Raw genomic sequence first — 20,952 nt, 5'->3', positions numbered from 1 at the left:
CCCCAAACATGATAAAAGTTGAAATTCTGCCAGAGCACTCGCATAGATCATGAAAACGGACACTGTGTAGTAAAACAAAAACAATCACCTGTCCACATATTTAGGCTGATTAGATTATGTTTAAAAGTAGGCCCAGTAAATATTCCTCTAAATGCCACAATCAAGGGACTCAGCAGGTGTTGGAAGCTACAGTGACCTTGACATTACATTTTACCTTCAGTTGAAGCAGCGTCCACCATGATTCTCTGCATAAGCACCGGTTCCACTCCAAAGTCAAACACTACAGTCTGTCGGAACGTGCCAAATATTTCAGTGGTAAACGTGATAACTACTTTGTACAAGCAATGGTCGATCCCGTTCTGAGTCATGTTCTCACCGACCCACTCCTGGCAACTCTCCGGCACCTCCTGGGAAACTTGAGAGTTGCCATCTCCAGCAGATATTGCCACGATACTGAAATGAGGTCTGTGTGCATCGTACAACAGCGCCACGCGTTGAAGCGTCCTCGCAGGCTGAAACACAGATAACATACATTTAAAGTGGGTTATCCAGTCCCACCCCGGGACTCCCACCATTTGCGTACAGCAGGGACCAGTACGGACAACCTTCAATGTTGCCATGTCTCTCTTTTAGCAGTGGAGATCGGACAACGCAGCTCCAAGGCTAAGTAGGGAGCAGAGCTGACGGTGACCAGCAGGAGTGTCAGCCGTGACATTTTTTACATTAATCCTCAATATTGCCAAATAAAGACAAACTACTCCAGTAAATGAGAGGGAGGAGAGAGATTCAGCAGACAAGCTCGTAGTGTGAAAGTAAAAGGTACATGTAACATTGTACATAAATGAGAGGCAATAGACAGATTCCACATATATTCTAGTAGTGTAAAGTGAAGGAGGGGTCCTGAGGTTATAGCTTTTGGAATTGAAAAGGTCATTACAACAGATCCTCTCTCTATTTAACACTCAGAATGTAACCCTTAATGATGATGTACAGGCACAATGGTGGTTATATTGGTTTCTTTTCGCATCTCACTCGAAGAAAACTATATATTTTTTTTCAATCCTCCATGGCAGCCTACACAATGGTTAACTCCCTTCTTAGCTTGAGTAGATACAGGAAAATTAATGCCCCAGATGTTAAAAAGTGCAGCTCCTCCTCCTCCCTGGTGCCGTTTACCTGTCTCCAGCTAAGAGTAGTTGCAGGTAGCAGTGTTCTCTTATTTTCTGTAGAACAGTGGCCTTACCTGGCTTTTCGTGGTTGCCTGCGGTGCACCTTTGAAGGTGGAATCTGATACGTGGTTCCTCCCCTGGGGCCGCTAGTTGCTACCTTCTGGGAGCAAACGCGGGCATTGTTTGAATTTCAGGCACATGTGCGCAAATTGGTACACTGCGCATGCCAGGACAGAAAAATGGAGGACATCATGGGACTAGACTAAAAGGAGCGCCTCAGAACCGCTGTTCCATTCCCTGTGCCCCAGCATATCCGTACCACTGAGTACCGCAAAGGCGCTGACCACCACCGTACATTGCTGGGCTTAGCACCGAGGAGCAATTGCCAACTACTGGGCTCCATTACCACCACCTGCCAGCATGATGGAGCCTCAGTCCACCAGCAAAAAAACCAAACCGCACAGGTTCTAGTTAGAAGTGCTTTCTACATGTATCTTTCTTGGACTTTAGTTAATTAGCTAAGCACCATGCCTTTGTCGGTAATCTTTCAGAGCCTGTTGAGAGGAAGAACACCAAAACACATCAACAAGATTGTGGAGCATGTGACAAACCTTCACATGATAATTGTGACGGGGCATATCTGTGCAGAGTCTAAGCCCTAGCCATGAGAAACCAGTACGCAGCCCCCAAAGCAAATTTGAGGAGTTCATTTCCTGAGTAATGAAGTCAATGCAGGACAATTTCATCACTAATGGAGGATTAATATGCCATACGAAGAATGAAGACAGCCAGGTCATAAACAAGCTTGAACCTAGATGATGTTACTCCAGGTCCGTCAACATGGGGGCCCGTTGGGTCCTTCGCTGATCAAGATCGGTCCTCTAGCAGTAAATCCGGGGAGATTAAGAAAGATACTAGATTATTTAACCTTGACCGTGTGGATAATCTTCTTAAACATATCCATAGATCCATGGGCACTAATGAAACACCCGTCCACTCTTCATTTGTGGCTCGTCACAAGAACTGTACAGCTGGAGGTAAGAGACGTAATCTATACGGAATGGGGACAACTGGATAAACGTCAAATTAACCTTAAATTAATTGACTGCTTGTATCATTTCCCCAGAATAATGGGGCTGCTAAATGGAGTTCCCAAGGTTGAAGCAGTAATAGCCAGCCATTCAGCCAGAACCACTATCCATTTGAAAGATGCTAGTCTTTTCAGAGAGTTGGTTTGATCCTCGTCTCTGTTCAAGCTAAACCCATTGTGTAGGCTGCCATGGAGTGTTTAGAGGAAGACGAATTACTAATAATTGTAATTTACTTATGTCAAGCACCAGGCGATGCCTTCAATTGTGAAACGTTTTGACTCTCATGGCTGGGATGGAAGATACAAGCTCCTGATCTCACTTTAATAGGTGAACTTATCATTGACTTTACATCTACTGCTGGTTATCCTTCCTCCGATGGACCAGGGCCTTAAATTTGCACCCAGCAATAATGTATGTATTCCTGTCGTGGTCAGAGATCACCTTACCTTACAGGTGAGGAGAAACGTCCACGTCTGCAGAGATTTTTTGGTGGTAACAATGACAGAAAGTTCAGGACTGTACTCCACTCGTACACCTTCCACACATTCACTGAGCTGGAAGAGAAAAGAGACATTTTCATCATCTGCTCATCGAAAAATAAATCAATGCAAAAACAAATTGAAAGTCAGTGTAAAAAAGAAAGAAGAAATAAAAAAATCCAAAACGCAAATTGTAACACTATGATGGCCTAGACAAACAATGCTACTAGATTGGCATTCGGCTATTCTCCTAGTTGCTATTGCTGGTTGAGAACATAAAGCAAAAGTAGTCAACCTTCTAGTACAGATTCAGATTCCTCTAACTTGGGTTAATTTGCTTCACATAGTGTAACCTGTTGCGTTATAATGAACGCTTAGCAATAATAATAAAGAATAAAAAAAATCACTTTCCTATCCAGACTGTTTTGTTCCTCAATAACTATATCATTCCTTCCAGTATTTGCAGTGAGTTAGTTTTATCCATATAATCGTATCATTTAAAAGGGATGGAAACCTCAGGCCTAACCACGATATTTAAAGCTATTGGGTGGAGAACTTGGCCGGGAGGGCAATACAGGTTGAAAAGAATACAATCTCTATAAAACTCTCCTCCCAAGCCAGGGACACCATGCTGCTGTCAAGCACACTTCTCCTTCCCTCCATATGGATACGGATTCCCTACTGCCTTCAATGTATATTACAATCTGTTAAATAATGGACCGTCACCAGTTTCCATAAGCCTACCAGGATAAAGCTACACTCTAGTCTTGCCTTCTGTAGTGTGGATTACAAGGCACTATCTGTCATCCTTATCCGAGACACTGAATTTCAGACAACACAAGATCTATCTACAGATCGGCAGAATCCACAATCTGGTGTATGTGATTTGCTCTACACAATGCCACGCTTTTCTCAAGCGTGTCACGTACCACTTTTTCTGGCGACAGAGAGTTCATCCATTTCTCGATCAGGGACTCCATGTAGCTGCCTGAACACTGCGTGTTTTCTTTCTGCTGCTTGAGGCGGATGAGGCGCGAGGCGTAGCGCTTCTGCCACTCCTCCAGTTCCTCCTGGGAGTGCGCGGATGTGCACTGCGCTCCATAGCGGCAGATTCCCTGCTCCAAGAACCTGGAAAGCAAGTGGTGATAATCTCTTTACCGCAGAGCCAATTAGACTACAAGAAGCAGGGTAGACAGGGATCTTGGATAAACACTCGTTGGGCAAAGCAAGAAATGTCAATAAGTGCAAGATAAGAACAAATTTAATCTCAATGTGTTTTATTGGAGACTTTCAACCAGGATCTGCAGAACAGAGAAATGTAAAGTTGCCCAGACTATCTAATCACTCAACCTGCAAATATCTTACTGCTCTGTCAGATTACAACTGTGAAGTTTATGAAGCAATAAAAAACTTTTTTTGCAGCATTACCTCATTAAAAAAAGACTGGATAGCTCAATCTGTGATTGCAAAGTGTGCGTCTCAGCCGTCTATAGGTGTGAAAGTAAAGACATACAACCGGGAGCTACTGTATCAGAGTTAGTGTTGGGAAAAGAGTGAAATTATTTTAATTGCGGTTTAAAAAAAAAAAAGAAAATAAAAAAAAAAAAAGATATCTTAAGAGACATATTCAAATAAGATAGCCCACAATCACCTAACACTTGCATATGAAACAGTTGACCAAACACTTTGCAAATAACCAGAGGAGGTTTTGATTTGACATTATCCAAATCAGCTATAATGTCAAAATTATCATATCACAAACAAAAACAAAGTGCCACTCCCAGAGATTTGATAAATGAGGAATATAAAACATCTCTCCTATTAATGACAAAGGCAGTACCCAATATGTCAACTCTAGGGAGACATAAGTCATATATACAAACATACCTTTTACATAGTGTGTACTCCTCGCTACTCGTAACACCCCGTGGCGGGGGACGAAAGTGCCATCCATCATGGGTACCTGGGAGACAATAATTAAACAATATACAATTATGATACACTACTATCACAACATGTTGTATTACATATAATGGAAATAGAGCAACAAGGTTAACAACCATAAACTGGGTACACACCTATTGAATTATAGTGCAGATCACACGACTCACAACTGCCTGGTCAGATATTGCAAGAGTGTGTGGACTCCCAAGATCAAGTTCTATCGTACCAAAGCACATTAGGTCTGTTAATTTGGAATTTTAAATTTCCGAAACATCCTGATCGACAGTGGAACGACGTCAGGCATATGTGGAAGTGTAAGCACTCACGGCCGGCAGCATAGGCAAATCTCTGTAAAGTGTGCAGAGTCACGACCATTTCAGCAGATAGTGGTGAGAGATGAAGATCACAGAACTGAAGGTAAATCGTGTAGGTGTGTACACATGAAATGACCTGCTCATCGGGACTTTCAGTTATCATTAGACACATTACATCTAAGGTACGATTGCATCGGTGTGTACCCAAATTTAGAGTTGAATTTATATACAGGCTTTGTTATTCATTTAAACAGCTGCTGGCCACTAAATAAATAATCAATAGAGTCCCCAAATAAGCCAGAAGCCTACTACAAGAAACATCACAGCGAATTGATAAGCATTTTAATAAAGTAGAATATCCTTTTTTGGATTCACTGAAAAATGATTTTTTGATACCATTAAATCCATTCCTCCGAATCCATCTGGGGGACAGGACTACCTTGGGGTTGAGATGAGACAACAGGAGCTGGGCACTTAAGGGTTAAAGTTCTGAAGACTGAAGCTCCTCCCCCTCTCTCAACCCCATAAATCCTCAGTTCATAAATTGTAAATCCCCAAAGGTTAAGGAACGTAACCAAACACACCACAAAGTCCAAACAATACACAGAACTGAACACTGAGCGTAAAGGGTTGGAAAGCAGTGTCCCCCCTATTGATTTGGAGAAATGGATTTAAGGTTAAGTAACAAAAATCCTCTCATCTCCTACATCCTTATCTGGGGGACGTTCCAAAACCACCCCTATGGGAGGGAATGCTCAGACATAGCTGAATGCAACACTCCCCGTCCAAAGCTAGCCTTTCTGGATGCAAAAACATGGAAACGGCTAAACTAGAGAAACGTGTGGACAAAGGGACAAGGTGTCTCTGTGACGTGTCACCCAAGAAGCACTCGCTGATCTAGTGGACTGAACAGAAGCACTTTCTGGAACCGGCTGAATGGAACTAAAGTAAGCCTGCAGAATCAGAATAGTGGACCTGATCCATCTGCTTTGATGCCTGACAACCCCGCCTCTGCACATCGTAGAGAATCAGCAGAGAGTCAGTCCTGTGAAGACCAGAAGTCCTGTTCAGGAAGATTCTGATCGCTCTGAACATATCCAGGAGAGCTAGTTGTTCCTGGGCACCTTAAGAACCAGAACCCCTGGGAAGGACTATCTCCTGAGTTAGCTGGAAACTGGACACCACCTTAGGTTGGAAAGATGGAGTCTTTATTTCCATCAAGTCTATATTCATCATTTATTAGGATTGGACTTCCTGTAGATCCCTTAGCTGCCCATACCAGTTCGTGGACGTGAGTCCTGTGCGCACAATTACCATTTTTTTCTTGTGCAAAACGGTCTTGTCATCCTGAAAAATCTAGGAGAGACCTTCAAGACAGGGCCCACCACTTCGGAAACCAATCTAGCCAAAGAAATGAATACCATTTTCCAAAGCCAAGTAATTCAATGCAATCACCTCCAGAGGTTCAAACAGAGGAAGCTGAAGAACCAAATTAAGATAACATGGCAACATCAGAAAAACAAGGGAGACTGGATGAGTAAAACACCCTGTAGAAAAAGCCTGGATCTCTGTAATCAGGGCCAACTGCTTCCAAACTGTCCTGGAGAAAGGAAAGATGTGAAAGCTTAAAGGAATAATTGTGGAGTCTTCTGCGTTCACACCAAACATACGTCCTCCACAGCCTATGAAAGTTACTTGCAGACAATGGCCTTCTGGCTCTTAACACAGTCTGAATAACTCCTTCAGACAAACCCTTCGCACTCAAGATCTTGGCTTCAACATTCAAGGTGTTAATGCCAGGAGACGAAGGTCCTGCTGAAGTAATGCACCGTGCATCAGAATAAGTTTCCCGCAGAGGAAATCTCCATATCGGAAATGCCGAAATCCTTAGAACATCAGCGTGGTCAATCTGTACCCATGAGGATCACAGGAACTCCCTCCCTTCTTGGCCTATCTCCCACGAGACAGGATCTTCAGTGGGTTTAAAAGCAGTCATACAAGTCCTTAAGGGGTTTCTTTGTCTATTCTGACAGTTTCATCAGCAGGAATTATTATTTGGGAACTGCTCCTGACAAAAGTCATTGATGTGAACTTTGATTTGCTTTGCCGTCCTTAGCAAACAATGGCCAAAATGGACTGTGTAGGTGCAGTATTGAAATTTTATCTGATATATTGCCTTCCTGGCCTATGACTCGTTGCCACCTGAAACTGTAGACGAAAGTGGAAAAACATCTTACTCTATGATCCTGTGGTAATCTGTTTGGTTCCCCACCATATAACTTGTGTATAATGGTTTCCAATTTTTCTCCAAACACAAGAACGCCTTCAAATGGAAGGTTAGCCAGGCTGTTTTTTAACTAGGCGTCCATTGCCCAAGGGTGTAACCACAGGTTTCTTCTTGCTACGACTGTGGATGTCATCCCGGAAAAAAACAATAGTATCAAAAAAAAGCCTCGCAGAGGTATTCTATGCCTTTCGCATTTCAACACTTAATACTACTAGACTTTGTTCACAAAACAGATGTTATAGCGTTCCTGTCCACAGGATCCCTTAGAGGAAGACCATCTTCAGTGGAATGGTTGTTCTAGTAGACATACTAGCTATAAGCACGTCTAACTCTTGGGATTAAGCTTCACCTTTGCAGTTTCCAGGATATGCTTCGCAGGATATGCCTCGCCACGAGGAGCAATTCTGACTTCAGATTTCAATCCTCCTAAAAAAAAACTGATCAGACCATTTTTCCAAGGCCTGGATGACCCACGCAGATGTGAGTGAAGGCTTGAGTGCAGCACCAGCAGCCACATAGATGGACTTTAAAATGTTTTCACATTTCCTGTATGTTCAATTCTTGAGTGAAGTTGCCTCGGGAATGGGAAGAGCGGTAGACTTCGAGAGGCAAACCACAATAGTGTCCACCACGAGTGGCTGTTCCCACTTAGCCATGTCCTCAGCTGGTAAGGGATACGTCACCAGGAACTTGCGTGGAATACAAAAATTCTTATTAAGCTTAGCCCAAGCATCTGTCAGAAGCTCAGATAAGTAAAAACACTAAGGAAAAGAGACTATCCTCTACTTTGCCTCATCAACATGAGAATCATCCAAATCTAAGCATGATGAATTGCCACAACCAGTTTGTTAATGCCCTGACCTCCCAAGGATTCAGCCTTAAATCCAACCAGGTCTTCTGGGACCAAGACACCCAGAAGCTCCCCCTCTTCCCGCAAAGAGAATTCTGAATTCTCACCTTAGAGAACATAAGAAAAGTTCTAACATTTACATGGTCTCCGAAACTTGAGAACCTGAAGGAATCAATCCAATGAAGAAGATACTCGTGTCATCCCACTACAGGTGAAATACATAACAGATTTCCTTCCTCCCTTTTTCAGAAAGACCTATTTCGCCAATGGGAGAAGAGACTAATTTGGTCCTGACACGGTGGCCATATTGGAAATGCAGGGGCTGCTAAAACAGTATCCTCTAGTGCAGACTAACTTCTGCAGCAAGGACTCCCACCTGGAACTATTCATTTGACATAAAGGCACCAATTTCTCCTGCATTGGGGTGTGACAACCACAGTGCTGCACTCGCAGCACAGTCTGCATTACAAAGTATCAACAAAAATTAAACAATAAACAACCCTAACACCCCCAAAAACCTGCCCATCTCCTTAGGCGCTTAATTAGAACGGAGGATCAGTGGGGCTGGGATGAGCTTCAACCCTACAGTGCCCAGCTCCTGTGTCCTCACCTCAACCCCAAGTAGCAGTGTCCCCCATGTAGGAGAATGGCAAGTCTCTGAAGGCTATTAATGGTCACAGCTAACATTCTCGCTGATTGTATTCTACAACAAATTAACCTTATGGTTCAATTAATTGAAATCATTCCTCACATTCTTTTCCTCCATTCACAAATGTTCTCAGCAGCCACTGTCTGGCACACAATCAAAAATATAAACAAATCGCTAATAGGCACCATCCTTACATAAAACATCTGCAGAAGGAATTTTGCCCGACACACGAATGAGCCCAAAGAGGCACCGTCCTATAAGAGGCATATACCCCACAAAAAACATTCACCCAGCCCATATGCCAACAACATAGACAGCATATCCTTCCGCACAATCGCAACACATTCCTTATTCCCCAGCACTTTATGTCAGAACACTGCATTGGTCCCCTCATACCCCCAGTTCTTACACCTGTCTCACATATACATAACACGTTTCCAAAACACTGATTTCTCTCTCATCTCAAAACTTGCAGAAAGGAACCTCTCCAACTAAACATTCTGCAACCGGAGAGTTTGAATAGTCAGATAAGTCCTTTCCCCAACTGTCCCTAATGGGCAGCAAAAAATGGGAACAGCATAACCTCCTGACAAGCAACCAAAATAGTGAACGGCACCAATATGATCACTAGTAACCACAGATAAATCCCAATAGAAGGAATGATAAACTGGACCAGTCAATGTACAGGGACCGTCAGTACAGAAAACATCACAGCAATTTATTAATAAGGTAAAATAAACTTCCTACCATCATCCAAATCCTCCACATGGTAACCAGAGCGGATTGTGTTTCCAACATTCTGCCAGAAGAGAGGAGACAATTCATTACATCGCACGAGGAAACCATGTTCAGGAGAAATGCACACTATGCAGCACTGTGAAATATTTAAGCTACATTATGTATACAGTACATTTATTCAGAGTAAGGTTACCAGGAACAACATTAGAGAAAATTGCCTGTTAAAGTGTGTGAAATAATAGCAGCCATCGTTGTTCCTCAGAAAATATAAATACAGTTGAGGAACTTATTTCTTCCAGACTTTGGACCAGCAGAAATCTTATTGCTCAAAACAAACCATAAGTGGAGAGGTTGTTTATTACAAAAGAGAGGGCAATAAATGGGAGGTAGTTATTGCTACATACCTCGATTTCAGAAAGCAGAGACTTTATTCGTGACAGATCCTTGGTTACCATTCCATTCTAAGGACAAAAAGAAAAAGCACAATACTATCCGTGTTACATTAAAATATTATCATGCAGTAGATGGCTCTAACACTGCTTTCTGTGCTACCCCTTAAGATTTATTCGCCAAAGAAGGTCCTTAACATTCGTTTGATAAAGCTGTTCTTTAAATTCGGAAAATAGGGGAGCAGTGCGGCTCTTGCCTCCTAATCTACTATATAAATGCCTAGTGGCGTGTGTGTGAAAAAAAAAAAAAAAAGCTGCAGCGCCACCTGCTGGGCAGAGTTATACACTGACCTATATATTTCTTGAAGGAGAAGTGACAGTTGGGAGTGGTTGGTGGTTGCCGGGGGTGACAGTGGGGAGTTTTTAACACCTTAAGTAGCTTGATGAAGGATGTGGCGATGAAGATGAAGGATGAGGTGATGGAGAAGAATGATGAGGTGGTGACATGTGGACAAAACCACGTTAAAAAAGGGCGCTTGCGTCGGGAAGTAACGCTCTTCCCCTGAGGAGGCCTGGGCTAGGCCCAAATGCATGACAAGAACCTTTTTTAACACCTTAAGTAGCTTGATTTGACTAGAATGCATGAGTATTATGCACGGGTTAACTTGTATTCTTATATTTCATAAAAGTGGTGAATTATCACATCTATCTAATATAAAACACTTAGTACAATATGACCTGTGTACTGAAAGAACCCAATATAGTAGGCCGTAGAAGATAACTGCCGAATACAGAAAGTGACACTTAAGGGGGCAGTATAGGATGACCTCCAAATAGGAGACATCAGGGAGAGAGGAAACCTTCCAGGGAACTTGGAGGCAATTTATGTTGGCGCAGAAAGATTAATTTGGTTATTGAGTCCTCCATACAGAAGTTTATGTATCCGGTGTAGGAAAGCAACTTACCAGTGGTTCCCCAATAAGAGTTTTGGACAATACACTAGACACGATCTGCAGCTTTCCCTCAAGGTGCAAACAGCAAAGAACAGCATGAACAGAGGCGTCCAACTGTGTCCGGCCCGGCCCCAGAACTATAAAGAGAGAGAGAGTTGTTCTCATCATTTAGTTATTTTGTTTACATTTCAATAGCCTAAATAGAGATCAGGTTAAAGTTTATTTTCAGGTTTAGTTTATTTTCAAAACTCATTAATCTTAAGTAGATACCTTGTCACCTGCTAACCATTAGCATCATGGATGACAAATCTCTAGATTGTAAGCCCTCTCACCTCTCAAGGTATGGTCTCAATGTATGTTTCCTGTACAGCTACCAATGTGTGTTTGCTTTGTCTCCTATACTGGATAATGATAAAATCCGATGGCCGGTCCCACAAGTTGGCAAATAAACTTTACTGACATAACGGGTGATCCCTGTCTAACAAACACAGCGATAAGTTTCATCCCTCATAATTAGAAAAGTATCAGAATGTTTGCAATGAACTGGACAACAGCAGGACTTACCCAGTTTGCAGTCTTCATCTGCTTGGTCATAGTTTTTCTACAACAGGAAGACATAGGGCACACATTAGATAATCACATCATTAATAGATAAACCTCTGCTGCACTAAACTGCTAATAAGACACTTCTGTGGGTGATCTTATATTCAGGTGTATAAATTAGAAGTACATTATTCAATCTTTAGAACAAAACAAGTTACCTATATGTGGTGTGTTTTAACTTCACGGAAGGCTTACAAGGAGTCATGTGACACGGCATCACTACACTCCAAATACATACATTTTACACATACACTCACACACACCCTTGAGAAACCATTCAGCACCTTCTATCTTTAATCACAGCCTAGAAGTTTTCTTTTTAAAAATATATGTAAGTCACATTCATCTTAAAAGAGTACCCCCAAAAGAAAAATAACAGTATATTATTAAAGTGATGCAAATCAATACTGTAAAGCCATCATAAATAAACCGCAATTTGACAATATTATGTTGAACACACAGCCAGTAGTCTTTGAACACCAAGTTTTGCCCATTCATCCTGGCAGAAAATTCAGTAGCTAGGTCAGGTTAGCTGAGGATCAGTGATGGGACATCAAGTTTCAGGTCTTGTCACAGAGTTTAGATGGGATTAAAGTCAACACTCCGAGTCAGCCACTCAAAGACATCTATTGTCATCAATTTAAGTCACAACAGTGTCCTCTTGCAGTGAGCTTTGGATCAGTCCTGGTGAAACTTCATCCACCAGTTTCAGCTTGGGGTAGCAGGATTCTTCGGTAATGTGTACCATTCACCTTGCTATAGATACTGGTAAGACTGGTAGACACTGCTGCTGAAAAGGTTCCCATGCCTTAATACTACCCCTGCCATATTTCATGGTGGGGATGGTGTGCAGAATTGGATTTCCAACATAGATACCGTGAGGAAACCGAATTACTGTTTAACTCTTTTGCAGAAACACCTGGTTGATTTGCAGATACAGCCTTGTAGGCTAGCCTGGCACACTGGGTGCCTCTTAACGGGTACAAAATCACCTAGATAATTATCTTGATAAACACAAAATGTACTTTTATTGTAAAACATACACAGCACTGAAAGGGCTATAGAAACTTACAATAAATAAGTAATAAGTGGTTCAAAGCACCATCCCAGCCCACCTATCAGGGAGAGCTAATAGTCACCAGTCCCAGAGCATTAAGTCCACCGATTGGTTTCTCTGTCAGCAAGGCAGTGACAAAACTCATGGTCACCCTGCTTTTGGCAGGCAAGAGGTAAAATAAAGGTGGTCTTAAAGCTAGAAATTACAAAGTCTCTTGAATGCAGGGAAAAGCCCCCCTTTTATGGTCAGTCAGGTTCCCACAATGGTGTGGCTTGTAGCTAGGATGGATAACTACCCCTGTCAAAATTGGTACCTGCTTATCAGAGGGGCTGGCACTGCCTTTCCCCGTTACTCAAGTTTGCAGCAGCCCCCTCTGGTGTTCATTTCTGGGATGCCTGCTAAAATCTGTCCATACAATTGGGCATGGTCACCCAGATATAGCGGAACAAGGAAACACCTCCTCCTGGTTTAACCCCCTGTAGTATATTTGGGTGAAATCATGCTGAAATTTGACTGCCACTTCCTGTAAAATATGGCCGCCCACTAGAGGAAGAAGTTGAAGAACAGCGTCACCAAGTCTCATTGAAGCCAGTAGCCTCAGGATACCAATCAACCCAAGTGAAACGAAGGTATGGTTCGTATTGCAGTGACATCCAGCCTGGCATCCTGCTCTCTTTAATTAGAATAGAAACAATAAAGTGTTCTTATGTAAAAATAAAAGTGTGGGAAAAGACCAATTAAATTGTTGCCACGCCTTGTAATTTTCTGAGCTTTCCCTATCAGGAGAAGCTGCTTTCAGCAGCTACCATGTTGCAGGAGGCAAGTGCCCAGCGGTCTCACACTGCACTCCTGGAACAAACCTCTGAATATATTCTGTGTTCTGCAACATATGCAATCACCCAACATTAAGTCCTAAGTGTGCTGCTTGTTTGTAAAATTGCAATATCAATGCTTTTCTTTCATTTACAGCAGTATGAATTACTTTTTTCCCATTGGTTAATAAAACATTTAACTTTTCTGTACTTGGAAGTGGAGATACACTTTTTTTTACCAAGACCGCATGATAAAGGATGTCTGATAGAAGTGAACCGTCTGATCAAGACACAGTAACTGTTGAAAAAAGCGGATTTAGAATCTTCACTAAGTTCTGCAGCTGAACCCAGAAGAAATCCCCATCAAATACTCTCTTCTTTACACTTCTGGTTACTTTAAGATTCTGAAATATTCCTGTGTTTTTTTGGTTTGTTTGTTTTTCGCTTGTTTTTTAGAGCTCCTTTGTTATTTTTTAGTGTTAAAGTTTTGTGTCGCAGTTTTATTCTTTAATTCCCTGCTCTTTTTTTTTTTGTAAGACTGTGGCTACGGCATAACTGTATTTTATATGTATGATCCTTTAATTTGTTCATCTACAGGATATATACGAGTGAACCACTCCATGGTGTTGTCCAAGGGATACACACTTTATTGCTATAATATGTGTATTAATCCCTTATGATCTCCCATGCTGCATTCTAATTACTTGAAGCAAAAAATATCTGTACAAGTTGGTTTCACAAAGTTTATTCCAGTTTTCCACACATTTATCCATCTCCAAGAAGTGCAAGGGCTCTTCTGGGAGGGATTGCACACATCAACATCAACATTAATATAGTGCCACCAATTCCGCAACGCTGTACAGAGAACTCAATCACATCAGTCCCTGCCCCATTCAAGCTTCCAGTCTAAAATCCGTAACACACACATACACACAGGCCGAGAGAGACTAAGGTCAATTTGATAGCAGTCAATTAACTTACTAGTATGTTTTTGGAGTGTGCACATCCATAGAATCGCTCTAAAAAAGGCTTACTCAAAGAGTATCCGCTGAGCAAACACTATGATGAACTTAGTAATTTAAAAGCTCCTGACCAACATGCATTTTCAGGTATTGACATGTGTGATCTGGAAGAACTTATTACTCTAGGAGGAGTTGGGCAATTGTTTCCTCATCTTGTTGTTCTGAGCCACGGGTCACGTCAGGTCGCTTCCTCTTCTGTCCCGGTTGTTATGCCAACAACCAAGATGTCATTTCCGGGAACTCCGTCCCGGCCGTTGCTTGGGGCAAGGGCCGGGATGCTTTGACAATCAGTGCCTCGTGCGGGCATCTGAGGTAGCCTGGCCCGAGCACAAATAGGTTAAATTAATTAAGAAGCCTCCTGAAGCTTATTAGGCACATTGAACTTCTGGACCCTGATTGGACAGTCTGACTATTTCAGGCAGGAAGGGCTTAGACTCCTCCCGGTTATAGTGTCCTGTGCCCCATGTGTGTTGCTGACCTGTGACTATCCTCGTTATTCCTGTGGCTACTCTGCTAAACTTCAATTAGACCTCTATTGTGACCCTCTGCCTGTTTCTGGATTGCCCTAGCCTTTGGTTTGTACCTCGAGCCTCGCTGCCTGTCCTGACCCTTCGGCCTGTTTCTGTACCCACTACCTGCTATGGACCCCTGACCCCACCCAGTCTCCGACTGTGTGCCGCCATCTTTGCTACCGCCTCATTTTCACAAGCTGCGGTATAAGTTTCCAATACACAAAAGCTTAAGACCTGAGGGCACAAAGCTCTACGGAAAAGGCAGCTGCTATAGGCGAAGACCTCTGTCCCCTGTTCTGCAAGCTTATATCAATAGCCGCGAGCCATAACACTTGTCTACAAATGAAGTCACAGTGTGTTCTGTGTACAGTTGGTTGGATACTTTGTCAAGTAACCAAGTTGATTGGACAATCCCTTGTGATACTGCCATTATAGAAGAAGAATTAGCAGCAACAGGACACTGTTGGAAAGAGCTACCTACGCTTTCATCATCAGGATCTACCTTCTCACTTACATCTAGAAAGGATTATTAAATGTCTGCGGGACACTTCTTACATAAAATTATTTGTTTCTTCAGAACCTGCTCTGTGAAAATGCTTCATATTATATATAATATCCATCTCAAAATGTAATGGCTAGCTTGCAGATAAAAAGGACTGTTAATACCTATTGACCCTAAGACAATTGCTCCTGCCTGCTCACAGCTTAGTAGGTGCTAAAGTCCAACACATCTAAAATAGGCCACTGCATGTATTAAAGTGCTTTGGCCACATGTATATGCAGCCTCAGGGGACAATATAGCAATGGTTATAATTACAAAAATGGATTATATATACGTCCTGAGAAAATGAAAATAAACCCAAAATAAAATGTAACTACAATAAAACTTGAATATATGTTAACATAACAGGTCATCCTCCTGCCCGATACCTGTACCACCATATAATTCTATCTGTGCTACCACAATCCACTTTTAATAGCACAGTTTACAAGTGAAATGTACCAATCCCCTTTTTATTAAGATGGTCATTCATAGTCCGTGTCAATCATCACAGTTTTGCTCTATACTCAACATTCTACCCACATTATTCTGTGAAGATAAAGAAGGAAAGCCTAGGACTACACTCACCAGCTGTAGAAAGGAGGCTATTCGGTAGAGTAGGCTCTCGATCTTGATGCGGTTGATGTGGGAGGAGTTGGCCTTGGAGGGGTGTGTGCTGTTGTAGTGGATGAGGGAAAGGAGACATTCCGTACAATGGGTCACCGCCGATTCGTAGTCCAGTCTTCTGAATGAGTCACATGCTTGTTCACATGGATAAGCCAGTCTTCTGTCTGCCATGACTCAGCGACAGAAATCCTGGAATAGAGAGACGCCATACATATATTATATATAAAACCCAATGCTGGAAAACTTGTGTTCTAGAACGTCCAACATCCCATCACGGACTTGACTGTACCAATACCAGTCGGCATAAGGGGCACAGGCCGCCTTGCTCTGGTGGACTGTGTTTACCATGCAATGATGTTTAAACCAGGCTTGAAAAACCCATGGCACTCTATCATCATCATTTATTTATATAGCGCCACTAATTCCAGAGCGCTGTACAGTGAACTCATTCATATCAGTCCCTGCCCCATTGGAGCTTACAGTCTAAATTCCCTAACACATACACAGACAGACAGAGAGGGAGAGACTAGGGTCAATTTGATAGCAGCCAATTAACCTACCAGTATGTTTTAGGAGTGTGGGAGGAAACCGCAGCACCTGGAGGAAACCCATGCAAACACGGGGAGAACATACAAACTCCACACAGATAAGGCCATGGTTGGAAATCGAACTCATGACCACAGTGTTGAGAGGCAGAAATGCTAACCACTAGGCCACTGTGCTGCCCAAATACACTGGGACTTGAGAGCCACTGGTTGCCTCCTGTGTTATGGAACAAAAAAAAAATCTACCCAAGATTTAAGCACACAGAAAAAAAGCGCAATTTCGGTTAGTGTATTTAGTATACTATTAGGCACATTTTTCAAGGAAAGCGCACACTGCTTAGCGCAAGAAGATGGTGTTGAATGTAGCAATGAGTATCTTTTGCTCCAGTTAATCAATGGACCCAAGAGTGTGTTAGCGTTTCATATGAAACATGGCGTGCGGGTCTAAAATGCGCATAGGTCTGTGTTGGCAAATACAACAATGAGATTAGGTTTTGTGGGAGGGGGTATGATAAGTCAGGGGGAAGGATGCTTCTAAAGGGCTGCTAGATCACTTCCAGTTCAGAGATCTTGCTGACCAGTAACGTTTGTGTCATTTAAGCATAATTTTGGCAACAGCAAACTAGACATATGACATGGAAGAGACATATGAGCAATATTTGAAAAAGAAACAAAAAAAAAAAAAAAGAACAGTTGGAATTACGTGGGGAACAGTTCCAGCTTAATAGTAGACTGTGCTTTAAGGCGACTTTTCAACTTTTCCAGACACAATATTTTAGTACCAGTCCACACATCTCAAAAATCTCACACTAATCATCTGCTCTGATGAACTACAGGGATTCGCTAAAATTTTGCACATTTATAACCCCGGCCGAAAGATATTTCGGTCGAAGATCGCTTACACATTTTGCATTACCTGAATAATATGCTACTTACTTTAAAATGACCTTACCAAACACTTTTATAGCACACCTCGTTCCGTAGCCCTTAATGGTTTCACGGAGATTTGATTACAAATATACACAATATAGGCAGAAAAATAGGGGATTTGTCTTAAACACTGGATGTGAAATCTTCCTATCGCTCACGTTGGTGCACGTCAGTGCCCGTTGGAATGGATGTAAAGGGAGATGCGGCAGGCCGGCTCGGTGGTACGTCAGTGCACAGCGGGTGGGTCTGAGTGTGAGGCTTTGTTGTGACGGCTCTACAGGACTCAATGAGAACACTTCCACAAACATGTCACCTTCTGCCCTTCAACTCTTCTAGCTTTAACTCAATACAGGCAGCTTAGCTGGCCCAGAGGATGCCAACGCCAAGAGCAGGCATTACAAAAATAATTATAAAAGCAGTTTGTGTGTGCATGTCTCCTTGGGCATTATATACTGAACCCCAAATATAGTGACGATGAAGTCTCTTATTAAGCAACAAGAATAAAATCTATACCCAAACGTTAGATTTCTTTTTTTTTTTACTTAAATAAGAGATATTGGTAATGTCTATGGGAGAGGTTTGCACTGTGTGAAAGCATTTCTACAATCTTTTGCAAGTTTTTGATCAGAAAGTGTAGCACTGAATTAAGTAAACAAAGACTATAAAGTAGCCCAAATCAATGTGTATTGACATTTTTTAAAATTAATAATAGATCAAAGTCAGCATATTTACTCTTTTAATCTGCTCCCTATTTTCTTCTTTGCTAGGTCACAAACCTAATACAGTGCTATTGGAATCAGAAGGAGCAGACAGATTCAGCAGCATTCTAGTGGTGTAAAAGAAAGATGGCCCTTGATACTATGTATAGGAGAGGGAGGGGACCGATTCAGCAGCATTCTAGTGGTGTAAAAGAAAGATGGCCCTTGATACTATGTATAGGAGAGGGAGGAGACCGATTCAGCAGCATTCTAGTGGTGTAAAAGAAAGATGGTCCATGATACTATGTATAGGAGAGAGAGGAGAACGATTCAGCAGCATTCTAGTGGTGTAAAAGAAAGATGGCCCTTGATACTATGTATAGGAGAGGGAGGAGAACGATTCAGCAGCATTCTAGTGGTGTAAAAGAAAGATGGCCCTTGATACTATGTATAGGAGAGGGAGGAGACCGATGCAGCAGCATTCTAGTGGTGTAAAAGAAAGATGGCCAATGATACTATGTATAGGAGAGGGAGGAGACTGATTCAGCAGCATTCTAGTGGTGTAAAAGAAAGATGGCCCTTGATACTATGTATAGGAGAGGGAGGAGACTGATTCAGCAGCATTCTAGTGATGTAAAAGAAAGATGGCACCTGCCACTGAAATTCTAGAAAATGAATGACAAAAGGTCAATATGACTATAACACATAACTGAACAAATCTCAAAACCCAGACAGCCTCTGCAAATAAAAAAAACAACTAACTAATGCTTACACCTATCTCCGGGAGTCATCCTGTTGACTCCTATAAAGGCGGCCCTCCCAATCTAGAACTAATTAATTTTGAAAGTCACGGAGCTGAAGAATCAATGCCACAGCTGGTCTTCTATCAATATTCCCCAGGCTGCTATGGAGAACACCGTAAAGTGGCTGGGTGCTGGAAGAAGAGATAGGAATCTCTTAAATGGCAGAGAGCAGGCAAATCATCGTTTAAGATTTTGAACAATTTTTTAGGGAGGGGTTTGTGTACAAAGTGTGCACAATTATTACAAAATGTAATTCACACTGAGCGGGCTGAAATATCTGTGCGAGCACATTCTGTGCCTCACAAAATAATATAATAAGCAGCAAAAGTGAATCAATTTATACAGCGAGAAAAACTAATTACGTGATGAGATGATCAAAGATCTGGGAAATGTATTTCAGAAGGAAGAAAAAGATGATCATAGCAGTCTCTTCTCATCTGACGAGCAAGAGAGGACATGAACAACTTATTGGTGGTGTGAACAGAGCAATCTCATTAGCATGGTCATCAATGAGCAAATTTGCATGCCTTGTAAATGAAGACAGACACGAACCAGAACTGTTCCACCGCGATTATACACTTTTTATTGCCTTTCACTTCTCAAATAACTATAGAATCTACAGAACGAGGCCCTATTCTTCAGACACTGACATTTATCCCAAAACGTGTAAAAGTTTCACCAATGTCAGGGACCTACTGATTGAGCATGCAATAAAGTATTGGTTGCAGTATGTCTAACTAAAGTCAGGTTTCCTTGTTCTAGGTAATATGCCTTCCAAGAAGTTTTATATTTCGATAACGTATGTACCCATACAGCATGTAGAAAAGGATTGTCAACAAATGTCTGGTGTAAACCATCACTCTGGGAAGCTTTTAAATTAGGAAATGAGTTTGGACTCATCTGAATGTTGGAATGAAATCACACTTTCGGTGTCTGTCGTACATTTTCCATGCCAAAATGCGATAATGTCGATATATGAATAGTCTTGTTGTACAATGCTGTCTGGAAAGTGGTTTCTATATAGTATTACTCTCCAATCCTTTCTAGGCCTGTGCTTCACTATCATTATCTGTGCAAATGTTTTACCCCTCGAAAATATTAAAATTATTATCTTTAATTTATAAAGGCGGCACAAGGCTTCCACAGCGCCGTACATAGCAGGTTACAACACACAAGATGGCATAAGTAAATACAGATAAGAACAAAGTGTACAGATAAGCAAATTAATAAATGCATGGATGCAATTAACAGAACAAATCGCATGGCCTACAGAAACACTAAAGCGCAAGTCAAAACAAGAACAAAGAGTGGGCAGACATGAGAAATAGGGTATAGGACTCTAAAGGGAAGGGGGTAAAAAGAGACAAAAGGGGCATATGGAAACAATAGGCATAGTGGTGTTCACCATTGTGCAGAGGTAGTGAAGATTTTATACCAACATCACTCAGTTCTAATGGCCCATTAAACCTATCAGTTTGGCGCATAGGTTGCATGCACTTTGCCTGCAGGAAGACCAATAAACTGACCAGATATATAAACACAGAGCAGGTCAGTGGAATCCACATCACACACAGGTGCCTGGCATCGTGCCCGAGCTCACTAATCTGCATCCTTACTGGAGATACGCTGCGGCTTTCTCCTACAGAGCATTGAGTCACATAAGCCTGAAGCGTGAAATCTGCATGAAGAGCACATCTGTTTTTGAATAATCTTTAATGCATTTACATACATGAAATAAAAGGAACCACAAAAGTGTGTACAACGTGGGCATGGCTTTGCAGTGCACAGGTAACAAGTATTCATGGGAGGAAGAGTGTAAGTCGCCCCTAAACAAGAACCAAGCTCCCGGCAGGAATCCCTGGCCATAGGGCAAGCTGGAAATAATAATGTTGAAGATTTAACTTGCTACGAAATAACCCCCCAAAAAAACAGCAGATTG

At 42.0% G+C, this 20,952-nt stretch overlaps 1 protein-coding gene across 2 annotated transcripts in view; it reads right to left on the bottom strand.

Annotated features, from left to right (window-relative positions):
- Positions 1-20,952, bottom strand: part of HELZ (helicase with zinc finger) — a 93,123-nt gene that overhangs the window by 52,510 nt on the left and 19,661 nt on the right. For both annotated transcript variants that reach the window (XM_075178029.1, XM_075178030.1), the window contains exons 2-10: positions 15,999-16,226; positions 11,428-11,464; positions 10,876-11,000; positions 9,926-9,982; positions 9,531-9,582; positions 4,627-4,702; positions 3,669-3,867; positions 2,707-2,814; positions 215-512 (exon numbers count right to left, since the gene is read on the bottom strand). In XM_075178029.1, the coding sequence (XP_075034130.1) occupies positions 215-512; positions 2,707-2,814; positions 3,669-3,867; positions 4,627-4,702; positions 9,531-9,582; positions 9,926-9,982; positions 10,876-11,000; positions 11,428-11,464; positions 15,999-16,208 (1,162 nt within the window). In that variant the 5' untranslated portion in view covers positions 16,209-16,226. The remainder of the gene's footprint in view (positions 1-214; positions 513-2,706; positions 2,815-3,668; positions 3,868-4,626; positions 4,703-9,530; positions 9,583-9,925; positions 9,983-10,875; positions 11,001-11,427; positions 11,465-15,998; positions 16,227-20,952) is intronic.

This window comes from Mixophyes fleayi, chromosome 6, assembly GCF_038048845.1.
Source record: "Mixophyes fleayi isolate aMixFle1 chromosome 6, aMixFle1.hap1, whole genome shotgun sequence".
NCBI classification, from domain to species: domain Eukaryota; kingdom Metazoa; phylum Chordata; class Amphibia; order Anura; family Limnodynastidae; genus Mixophyes; species Mixophyes fleayi.
Note: the sequence above shows the minus strand (reverse complement) of the source record. Positions and strands in the feature narration are given on the sequence as shown.